The sequence below is a fragment of the Vanacampus margaritifer genome, chromosome 4, assembly GCF_051991255.1.
Source record: "Vanacampus margaritifer isolate UIUO_Vmar chromosome 4, RoL_Vmar_1.0, whole genome shotgun sequence".
Taxonomy (NCBI): Eukaryota; Metazoa; Chordata; class Actinopteri; order Syngnathiformes; family Syngnathidae; genus Vanacampus; species Vanacampus margaritifer.
Genome location: NC_135435.1, coordinates 14,756,625 through 14,768,719, shown reverse-complemented (window position 1 = coordinate 14,768,719; position 12,095 = coordinate 14,756,625). Strand labels below are relative to the sequence as shown.

General features: G+C 36.5%; 1 protein-coding gene across 3 annotated transcripts; it reads right to left on the bottom strand.

Annotated features, from left to right (window-relative positions):
- Positions 1-666: 666 nt before the first annotated feature.
- Positions 667-11,182, bottom strand: LOC144050117 (switch-associated protein 70-like). Of its 3 annotated transcripts, XM_077563094.1 has the most exons (12): positions 10,977-11,182; positions 9,322-9,462; positions 7,789-7,962; positions 7,485-7,709; positions 6,393-6,539; positions 5,468-5,576; positions 5,201-5,382; positions 4,642-4,749; positions 2,468-2,634; positions 2,202-2,400; positions 1,969-2,065; positions 667-975 (listed from the first exon to the last, which is right to left on the bottom strand). In XM_077563094.1, exons 1-12 carry the CDS (start codon positions 11,070-11,072, stop codon positions 857-859), a joined length of 1,764 nt encoding a protein of 587 aa, XP_077419220.1. In that variant the 5' UTR covers positions 11,073-11,182; the 3' UTR covers positions 667-856. The 3 variants fall into 3 exon arrangements, with proteins under 3 accessions (XP_077419220.1, XP_077419221.1, XP_077419222.1); XM_077563095.1 differs by lacking the exons at positions 9,322-9,462; positions 10,977-11,182 and adding an exon at positions 8,515-8,535; XM_077563096.1 differs by lacking the exons at positions 9,322-9,462; positions 10,977-11,182 and adding an exon at positions 8,158-8,280.
- Positions 11,183-12,095: the final 913 nt, after the last annotated feature.

Here is a 12,095-nt window from a genome sequence, read left to right as displayed (position 1 = left end):
CCAATCAGTTTGGATGAGGAGATGTTGGAGATGAATCCAAATGAATTTGTTGCGGGTGTTTTTTTTTGGGGGGGGGGGGGGGGGGGCATGAGGCGAGACAACTGGAGATGTTCTCCGTGTCGGAATGCTTGTGTGATTGTGAAAGCGAGAGGAAGCGGCACCGCATTTTTATTTGCTGAGATATAAATACTTTGCATACGTAGAAGAAATAAGGAGTCCTTAACCCTCAACAATATGCACACTCTATTTGATACAGTTGTTGAACAGATTGGATTTTATATATATATATATATATATAATAAATATATATATATAATAAATATATATATATATATATATATATATATATACATAAAATAAATATATATATATATATATATACATAAAATAAATATATATATATATATATATATACATAAAATAAATATATATATATATAAAATAAATAAATATATATATATATATAAAATAAATATATATATATATATATATATATATATATAAATTTGATAATAACTGACAAAAATATACTATATAATAAAAATGCCACGTCAAAATGTTTCTATTTTAAGGCTTTGTCACGTCTCATGCTAGCTAACGGAGTAAGATGGTTTTATGCTGCCACCTAAAGGACACTCACGGTCATAAGATCCGCGGAGTCAGAAATGTACGTCAGGTGATTTATTTAAGTTTTTTTCTCTCTTTTTTTAATTAGTAAAATGACTTAATTAATGGCAGTTAGTTAAAATGCAGTACTACATTGCAGTGTATCATTTAGTCAACTCTGGCAGTTGAGGCAGTCGTGGTGTGGAATCAACAAATGCAATATGAGATGCATGCACTTTTCATTGTTCCTTCATGGACTTTGTGCCTGGTGGCTTTTGCTCTCCTGCCAGAACTTCTTCCTCAGCTCCAGCTCCACGTCGGTCACCGAAGCCGGCCCCCAGTTGGTCACCCTCTGGGGACCCTTGTGGCCTGCAAGACCACATAGCGACCATGTTCTGAACTCCTTTTTCCCATGCTAGCGTTAGATTATTGATGCCGGGATAAGTCGTACCATATATTCATAGGTTATCGTTATTTAAAAAAACAAAAACAAATAACCAATCAATTAATGTGATAATTGAACAGAAAAAAAAAATAATAAATATAAGTAAAATATATCATTTCAATAATAAAACAACTGTATTTAATTATTATAAATGTTAAGTGTATATTTAAAATGGATCATTTCCATAATGTTTTATCTTACTTTTTTTTTTTTACAATTCAATTAGCCAATCAATGACATATAGCAGCTGAATAGATTAATGAATGAATAATTCCTTCTCATTTTAAAATTATATTATTTATGTATTTAACTGCAATAACTTCTCCATTTTTTTTTATAAAATATATATTTTTTAATTTTACATTTTAAATTCCTCATTTCAAATGTACTTTTTTTTTTAACAATAAATCCATTAACCAATCAATTAATGAGATACCTAAATAAAAAATATATTTTAAAAACTAATAAATACATGTAAAATATACAATTATAACAAGAAGCAATTCAAATGTACACTTCAAATGGTTTATTTTAGTAGTATGCCTTTCCTTTAATATTTACAGTAAACGAAGCAGTCATTGAATGAGATAATTATGCTAAATAGAAAATAATTCTCAACTTAAAATTGCATTATTTATAAATATTGTTTGTTTTAGTTTACCATTTACAATCAATCAACCAGTTATTCCACTAAATAAATCAATTCAGTACAATTTAATAAAAAATGTGTAGGAATAGAAAGCAACAAATAAAATAAATAAGTAAATGTTTGGTGGGTGGGCTTCAACAACAGAGCAAGTCATTCTTTTTGCCACCTCTATATTCAATTGTGCAAGTGTTGTGTGTTAATGTTGAGTCTAGTCTGGTTGTGATCCCCCCCCCCCTCCCCCCCAAAAAAAAGATTTTTAAGTTTGTACCTGGCTGGATGAGGCGCACCAGACCTTCATGTTTGGCCACTTGGTCTTTCCATTTCTTGGTCTTGTTAGCGGCTCGCTCCAGATTCCTCGACACCTCCTGTGTGATAAATATGGATCTCAGACAGGTGTATATCAGAACAGCAACAGGGACGAAAGTGATGATGATTCAAGGTGCCGAATAAGTTTTAAGATCCAGGATGTGATGGAATTGTTGATCCCTGGTACTCGCTGACCTCATACTTGTGCAGAGCCCCGTGTCGTTCCACCTCCACCCTCTCCAGGTGCACCGCGGCGGCCTGCAGCTCTCGCTCCTTGGCCAGCCGCTCGGCCACCAGCTCCCGCTTCTCGGCCTGCGTTTGGCACAGCGCCCGCTTCTGCTGCAGGTGGAGGCGCTCCAGCTCCGCCCTCCTGGCCGCCTCCTCCTCCAGCAGCCTGTCATGGCGACGCACCTCTTTGACCTCACACGTATGACAGGTGTTTGTGTGTGTGCGCGTGAGACCTGGCCTGCAGCTTGCGCATGGCCTCCTCGTCCTGCTTGGCCTGCCTCTCGTCTTCCAAGGCTTCCTCCAGCTGACGGTACATATCCTCCATCTCGCGGACACGCTGCAAGTACTGCTCCAGTTCGCTGGACTTCTGGGCCACCTGCTCCTCCATCTGCTGACGAACCTGCATGAGCAAACACACACACACACAATAGTGCTGTGTTGTTCCCATCGTGCATTTAGCAGGCTTTCATTTGCCTCACACCTGACCAAAGCCTTGCTCAAACATGAAGCCTTTGAAATGATATCAAGGAGCCAACTTAAAATGCGTTCAAGAGTAGCTGTTGGTCAGGGGATGTGTTGCCGAAGCAGTTTTACAGGTAGTGAATAATTCCACAAAAAAAAGAAGAGGTTCTAAGTTGTTTAGAAACTTCATTGCTTTGCCTTAGGAAAATACATTTATCTTAATGCTAACTGACAAATGTAAAATGCCAATAAATGGGCTAAAAAAATAGCATCAGTATGACAGTATGTACTGTATGTCGAAGCAACAGATAGCGGTGATCTGTATTATACTGCTCCCTGGTGGCTAAAGAACTTCAGTACATACAAAGCACCACAAGTTGTCAGTATCTAGTATGTTCACTGATCTGAATATATTCCTGGATAGCCGATAGGCCAAGCCTTTTGATGCCACGAGGCCGCCATATTACTCCTCCCATGAAACGTTTCTCGACATAAGACCCGATACATTTACAGTATCGAAATTGGAAAAACATTTGAGAAAGTACTTAGTAGAAACAGCATGATTTATGATATTTTAAATTTTTTAAACATAAACAAGAGGACTTCAGACATTTTACAACTTGCCTTAAATAAATGTATGAATTATATGCTTAATTGTGTTTACAGGAGGAAACGTACTTTTTTTTAAATTAAAGAACTATAACTAATTCAACAAAAAATGCCTCTCACAAATCTAATATTGGGATCTAAGGAACTGAGCGATGAAAGAAAAAGGGGGTCTTCAAAACACCACATACCATCCACTTGTTAATTTTTTATATTATTATTTTTTACTTGTTAAAAAATAGTGATCACCCAGCTCCCAGCCCGATACTAACTGCCTACACAAGCTGTATATGTCTAATCTGTACGTATATCGTATAATTTTATACAGTAGTCTGCTCGCGAGATGTGAGGAGCAAGATGGCCACCCTGTCGCTTCAACGGCTTGCACGGACGGGCGTGTGCTATATCGGCTATCCAGTCACAGGTGGGTCAGTGGGTAATCTGTATTATACTGCCCCAAGGTGGCCAAGGAACTACAGTACATGCAAAGGACCACAAGGTGTCAGTATCTCTTGACAAACCAACATTTCTGTGTTTTTGTCTGGCGTCTTCGAGAGGAGTTTAATTAAAAAAAATATTTAGTTGTATTATACTTCTCTTTAAACTTGTGTAATTGTTATTATGCCACTGAAACTATTAAATGTACAGTTAAAGGTTTAATGACGGTGACGGTTTGAGCCTGGAACTTATTAATTCATGTTACTGTATTTAGATTGTTTCCAAAGTGAAAAATGCTATCATGGAATCAATTAGTGGTGCAACGATTAATCAACAATTATTCAATTAGCAAATGAATCAATCTCATGGTTTAGATAACCTTGTTTAACTTCAAAATGTCCAAAACCATTGGAATTTCGGTGTCTCAACCAAGCAGACTGATTAGTGGGTTTTTGTGTGCGTGTGTTTTTTTCCCTCAAAATAAAACACTTGCAAAGAGCTACTTTTACTTTGGAAAACATTGATCAACATTCTTACATTGTCCATTTGAAATAATGTTCTGCTTTTGAATAAAGGATGGAAATAACCTTCATTTTTTTCGGAGTCATCGATTAATTGAGCAAATAGTCAACAGATTAATTGATTAAATGAAATAATTACAGCCATAGAATGGCTTCAGTTCAACATTGTAAGTTGTACCACAAATGCGCTGCATTTACAGAGCTCATTCAAACAAACACAGGATCCATCCAAATCTTTGTGTGTAGTCTGATAAACGAGAGATCATGAGTCTGACACACACACACCCGCAGATGAGTCAACATGATTTTTACGCATGTCCTTCCTGGAAGAACGGAGCCACGCATGAGTGATGGCAGAAAGACAGAAATAACTTGTTCACCATTTTCTCTCTTTCCAGGTCCAGCCTGAAGCGAACGTGCAGATCCAACTCAGACTTCATCCTCTTCTCTTGTTCTGTCGCCGCATCAGCTGCAACCACCTCCATTTTCTGGGAACAAAAAAATCACATGGGGACGCATGTTGAGTGGGTGCAGCAATAAAAACACCACACAGATAAGTACATTATAAATGGTCAACATTTAATGTGTCAAATGTGTCATGACCAATAGAGTCAAAGATGCAGGTGTCGATGGTAAAAGCTGCCATTTGCATACGAGGTTTCACTTCCCGATCTCAAACTGCTTGAAATGGAATTGCGATATTCTGTAGGTCTTAATTTCCGTAGACCGGCACACATGCACATCTCAATTTTTTTCAAGACAAGGTTACAAAAAAAATATATATATATATATATATATATGTACCATATCTACTGCTTTCAGTGCAGCTTTTCCACCATGATTGAGTGACACTCATGCTGCAGTAAACTTCACTCCAAGTTCTGAATGCAATTTGTTGCTAACTCGTATTTCTTTGTCAAAGTGTCATCAAAGCGCCACCTTCCTCATGGCGTCCAGCTGCATCTGGTTGCTGTCATTGGCCGCCTGGAGCTGCTTCATCCTCTCGGCCAGCTCGTCCTCCTCCTCCCGCTGCCTCTGCCGGAGCTGGCGGCGTCTCAGCCGGGCCTCGCGATGAGGGGAGGGCAGCCCCAACCTCAGCAGCTGGATGCAACTTTGAATAGCTGACGGGTGATAGAGGGAGACGGGGGAAGCTTACATTTGCAGTCACAAAGAGACGCAGAGCGGCGGAAAATGAACGTCTTCTACCTTGAATCCATTCCAGCTTCTTCTTTTTATCGGACGCGCTGATCTCAAAGCTTTTACCGGGGCATTTGATGATGAACAGACATTTCTTTGTTTCTTTGTCTGGGAGAGACTTTAGGGGAGAACATTATTTCTATTGATGTTAATACTAACACTTTTTTACATTGCAATTACTGTACAGAAAACATTATTACTATATGAAAAAAGCAATACAATAGAACAGCATGCAACTACAGCATGTATGCTATGTATAAAAAGTACACAATTTTTCGTCAGTGAGGCCTTAGTCAAGGTGGAGGAAATTATTCATAGTTCTAAATGCCAGTCAATGTTAGCATCAAACCTTTGGAAAATGTCATGAAAAGCTCACTAAAGCAGATGAATTTTAATCAGAGTAAAGTCATTTGCGTTTACTTTTCTACAGGTCACAAAATGGTGGATTTATTTATCTATTTACATAATAACTGGTATTTCGATAGGGCTGTGTAGGCTTTTTTTTTAATATCCATTGTACATTATATCCACTAAATTTTAAAATTATATCTACTAACTTGACAAAAAAAAAAAAAAAAAGACCAGGAAATAAAATAGATCATAAGAATTTAAAATCTGATTGGTTAATTAAAGAAACAGTCCCGTAACTAATAGTTTAAGACAGTCACATCAGCCAGCACTACTCATTGGCCAGATAAGATAAGTATGGCAACAAATAAAAAGCTGAAATCTGATTGGACAAAAAAATAATAATACATACATGGTATGGAAGCGGTTCAAAATCCAAAGAAAAGACTGTTTTAAACTAAATGAATACAGTTTCAAGGAATACAACATTCAATTATAAATGTAGTTGAGTGCTTCTGATTGTGTTTCGGATATGCCGCTCACCACTGCAAAAAGTCAAATATATGATGCTCTAATGATAACATACCTCCACACTACAGTTTTGGTCCAGAGTGATGTGACCTTTCATCTCAACAAGATCCTCACGAACGTAGTATGACATTGAGGTGGGTCGCAGGACAAACCAGCGCTCGGTCCAGTTCTTCCTCTTATGGCCCTTTTTCATCATGTAGCCCTTTAAATACACAGGAAGTATTCATCAGCAGGCATTAATATGTTAGGAGTAAGACTTTGTATTCACTTTGTTATTATTTTCTCACGTTTACAATTTACAATAGAAAATGTTATTTATAGTTCCTTATTTCTTATGTGAAATTTGTTTTGGAATCTGAATAAATGAGTGTCACAGAGCTACCACGGAGGTACCATGGTCTCACATTACATCTTAATTCATGTTGACAAATCATGATAACACCACTAGATGTTGTCATAATTCAATGTTTTTATGAAATCTTTTTTTTTCTTACTCACTGGATCAGTGAACTAATAAAAATCCTAGAGTTATTTATAAATGCACACTTAAATTTCAGAAAAAGTTTTTGACTGACAAGGACAACTATTGAACAATTAGGTCTGTGACTCTCAAAATGTCATTCATGTATCGCTGGTGGAGTTTATTTAAATTTAACTTAAAAGTGCATTTGCATTTTATTTTTTAAGAGCTATAGTTTGTTTTTTATATATAGGTGCAATTTCTATTTAACTTTTACGTGCAATACAGTACATTTCAATTGTATTATTTAAATACAATTTTTTTCCAGCACAATATTAATGGTAAACCTGCAAAATCCTGGTTGCCTATCCTTACATGGTTTCTCTGTGCCTTGCTTTTTTGTTTGTTTTTAAGCTCATGGGATTGTTGGGCAGAGGGGGGATTCTTTTTATTTTTATTGTACTATGGATGTTTTAATTGTTCAGCACCTTGAGTTGCATTTTAATGTATAAAAGGTGTTTTCCAAATAAAGTTAGATTGAAATGTTGTAGTGGCCTTCCAAGCTGCGTATTGTCAAGTTGGTCATGCTGGTGGTACTTGGTAAGAGTCAACTATTTTTAGAGGTGGCACTTGGTGTAATTAATAAGTTTGAGAAGCAGATGTAATTGCGGACCTCTCAGTACCAACCTGCTTGAGCACGTCCAGTATGAGCTCCTGGAAGACCTCGTTGATGCCCATAGAAAGACTTTGCTGGTCCATGCCCTTGCTGAAGGCACCCGTTCCCACCAGTTGGATCATCTCCCACACAGTCAGCCAGCGTCGCCTCCTCAACTGGATCTTGGCATCCGAAAGATCCTCCTCGCTCCACCCGCTCGCCATGGCCTCGGTCAGCTTTTGCAGGAAGTACTCCACCTAAAGACACACACACACAACAACTCTCGCAGCCGAAAGAGTGAGACAGAGGAAGCAGATAGAAGCAAGACCCTCTCACCTCCTCAGTCAGAATGACAAGCGGGTACTTGTCTTCAGACAGGAAGTTGAAAATGCACCAGATTTTAAAAGCGTCGCCGTTTGAGATGAGTAGATTATCAGTGCAGACATTTTTCTTGTGACACAGCGTCCAGCACATCTTGTTGAACTCCAGCACATCAAAATCTTCTTGCACCTGCACTTGAAAAAGCAGCATTCAATTCTTAGACTCACACCATATTAACAATATCATTTCACAATAATGTCTTTAATAATAGTAATGCTCTGTTAAATAATATGATGGACCACAATACTGTATTACTGTAAAACACAAAAACAAAACATTTTGTTACACAAATACAGTGTCAATCTAGAAATTCAGCAGGTGTACCTAATGAATTGTCCAGTGTTTGTTTGTGCAACTAGCCAAAGTAGTTAAGGGCCTCATTGGAATTCAAGTCAGAGCCCAGCAGAGAGAAGCAAGTAAACAACTTGCAAGTACAAACAGAAAGTCTGGAACTTCACTCATTTGGCTTCAAACGTGAATAAGAAATCGTGAGGGGACAAAACTTGCAACTACTCTAAATCTTACTTCAAATGGATTTATTGTAGCATTAGTTAAAGGGATACCTGACTCATTGAGCCATTTTCAGCAACATAAAGTTAATATTTTGCCCAGAATTAATTTAATAACGTCATTATTTTTCACGTACACTCAAAACCTTTAAAAAAAAAAAATTCCACTTGCCGTCGATTGAAGATGACATCACCTGTGCTGAGGAAGTAGGTAATGACCAATCATGGCTCACCTGTTTTCTGGGTTTGTCAGCAAACTAAGCCATGATTGGTCATTAATTGTACGTGAAAAATAATGAAGTTATCAAATTAATTCTGGACAAAATATTAACTTTTTATTGTTAAAAATAGCTCAATGAGTCAAGTATCCCTTTAAATGAGCGTACACAGTACAAAAAAATTAATGGATGAAAGGAAAGTGAAGTGCTTCCCTTGTAACGAGAATGATCAATTATGTTTTTAAATGGATTTACTGATTTAAAAAAAAATCTATTCTGATTGAACAATGCTATTGAAAATTTATTTTTCAGTTAGAGATAGTACACTGGCCGAAAAGTGGGCGTCGTCAAGGGCAAGAAGCGAAGGTACGAAATTGATCCGCAAGTGTCCAGCTCTGCCGATGTGTCTGTCAGTGCTTGCCTAATCATCATGTTGCCCGTTTCTTTAAATGTGTCTGTGGGCTGGCCCTTGTTACATAAATTATTGTTACCTAGAGTTACTTTCAATTGATGCACATACTAGTTAACAAGTGTAAATCCACCATTTTGAACCTGCAGATTGAAGTTGGCATTTTCTATTTTAGATATAGTGCTGAAAGTTCAGCTACCATTAGCTCTGCACTTGTACAAAGTTAGTAAGAGGACCTTTGTCAAATAAACTTGTAATAAAGTGGGACATGTTTATTCAGAGTAAGCCTCTATCAAGACATCTAAAATAGTACTACGAGAGAAAATATTGAATTCACTCAGAACTGTCCCACCTTGTCAAGAATGAACCTATTGAGGTAGGGCATGTAGCCCTGGTTGGAGAGAGGTCCTTTATCATCATCTTTAAAATGCTCCTCAAGAGTTATGGGGTCATGGGGGACCTTCATGACGGTGCACAGGCTATGAGACAGCACCTGAAGAAGCACGCGTAACATATTCAATTGTGCAAAACAAAAGTGCCAAGAGTGCAAATGTTACGCAAATGCAAAATAGGGATGACATTTACAAGCATGACTGAGCAAGCGATGACTCCATGCTCAGAAAAACCTTTAAGAAACATTTAGCAGAATTAAATATTCCTTCTCGAGCAGTTACAATAATACATGGGTTTCTCAAATTACACTTTAAAAGGTGACAGTTGTGCGCTTATGTTAATTTAAAAATGATTTTGAATATAATTGGTTAATTCTGAAGTTAACACAGCCTTTGTTATAAGAAAGTGTACACTTGCGCGACCACATTATTTAAGTTGTTCGTTTTTATGTCCCATCTCTGAATTATTTGTTTTTGTTTTTTCTCAATTGGGTTGTACAATACACAGTATGGTGGAAAAAGCTTAGAAATTATTGTCTCTTTTTTTTTTTCCTATAACAAAAACATGGCATTTTAACAGGGATATGTAGACTTTTTATATACGGTACATTGTATGTACTGAATATGTATTCCTACTTTTGAAAATAAAGTACTTGCATATTTTGTAGACATATAGATACAGTATACTCTCTAGGGTTCAAACGATTAGGGTCACTTAGAAATATCCATATTTTTTCAAGGAAAAGCGTTTTTTTTTAAATGAAGATGACATTAAAATAACCACAAATACAGTCTAGACACAGCTAATGTGATTATCTTCTTTCCAAATTTCTTCACATCTGAACAGTGCCGTACAGTATAGAAGTGCAAAAATTAATCAATTAATCATTTAGAGCCATTTTTCATCTTAAAATTGTCCAAATCCTCTGAATTCAGCCTCTCAACAGTAAATATTTTCTGATTTATGTAGTCTTCAATGAAAAATGGCTCATTATCTTTAGTGTTTAACATAAGACAAAATGAAATATCTGCTTTAACTTTGGGGGAGGGAAATCTATTTAATATCATTATATCAACATGTTTCCCTATGTTCTATTCTATTAATCAATGATATCATACATAATAACAATAATAATAACTAGCTACAGTATATGTATATGTTTAAAAAAAAAACTTTTAACAGTGGAAATTCTAATTTCACGGGAGATGTTAGCTTTCGGTTTTCTAGTAGTAGTAGCAATCTGTAATGTGGTGTTGGGCATTTGACCATTATTGCCTGTTACAATTAATGTTTTTTTTTTTTTTTTACACTGGCTTCAGTGTGCTTCTTTTCATTTTACTTCCCAGGGGTTGCTATGGGTCAACATTATTTCAAAGGAAACTGACATTCTAGACCAAATCAAATCTATTAATTTTTGTTTTGAATGAGAATACAAACTGATAGCCTACTTGGAAAAGTTGCTTAAAAGAAACATACAGAAAAATAATGTTAATTTGTTGTTCATTGTTTAACATTTAAAAAAAAAACAAAGTCAATGCTAATAGAGCAGGTGAAATTTCTGCATTTACAATAAAGAACTCAATGAAACGTGACATAAGAAGTAATGGCGCTCACCTTTAACTGCGACTTGGACACTTTACCCCGCTGGTCCACGTCCAGGGCTGTGAAAGCGTGCCAAATGGATTTTAAAAGGTCTTCACGAAGCCACATTTTGTCCTCAAGTCTACCCGCTTGTCAGCCTGTTCCGAGTGTTTGTTTGTGCCTCTTGACGGTTCATTCATGTGCAACACCCACGTGATGTTGCCCCAATCAAACAGCTGATGGCGCCATCTTGTGCTACGTTTAGTTTGGTGCTAGTTTGGCACACAGAGTATGTACATTTAAATGAAATCATTTCAGTAGTCTTATTTACTTAACATATTGCAATTGGTCTTTGGTTCTTTTTTTCTTTCTTTTTTAAAAAACATGATCCGGCCATTGTTTTAGGAAGGTGACAAAATGCAAAATGGGCGCCTTCGGATTGTTAAAAAGGATTAGATCGACATGATACGTGCATATTGAGGCAAATCTGGAGCACAATTGTTATAGTTTAAAACAGCCTCAAGGGAGACTTAAAATCATACCAATAAAATTGCTTTTGAGATATACGGTGATCTTGAAATCGGAGATTTCGTCTCAGGGAAACATAAGTGCACATTTGGTCATTCATTCAAAGTTTGCAGTTCAAAAAGTGAATTTCAATGACTACTAAATACATGGTGAAATATTTTTGATAACGCAAATTCCCAACTGATTTCTATACATTAAAACATGTTGGAATATTCTTAATTTGTAGACATTTCATTCTAATTGTTTAGCTGTAAGCTAATTATCAATTTACTGTGTAGTTAAGTTATGTAATTGGAAATCTCACCTTCTGCTTTGCATTAATGTGGGGGGGTCAATGTGAGATAAACCTTTGTACTGTTACAATTTGCTCAAGGTGAAAATTGTTTTTGGGATAGGTTTGTCAGTTGGCCAGTGTCACCATAAAATGGGACATTCATTTTTCATGCTCCGGGTCTAGTGTAGAAAAACAGATGCTGTAAGAATCATTGGCCATCAGTCTTTTTTAATTATTTCAAATACGGTACTACTGAGCATTATATTTCTAAAGTCTGATAGTAGCTATATTTGTGCCAGTAAGTGTATAATACAATAAACATGGCTGCATAAGAAACACGCTGGGACATA

Bases quoted from the DNA above. Each gene is read 5' to 3' on its own strand.
- LOC144050117 (XM_077563094.1), bottom strand. From the start codon at position 11,072: ATGTGGCTTCGTGAAGACCTTTTAAAATCCATTTGGCACGCTTTCACA. The intron at 9,463-10,976 runs GTGAGCGCCATT...GTGCTTCTTCAG, and splicing joins TGTCCAAGTCGCAGTTAAAG to GTGCTGTCTCATAGCCTGTG. The intron at 2,066-2,201 runs GTCAGCGAGTAC...TTTATCACACAG, and splicing joins GGGCTCTGCACAAGTATGAG to GAGGTGTCGAGGAATCTGGA.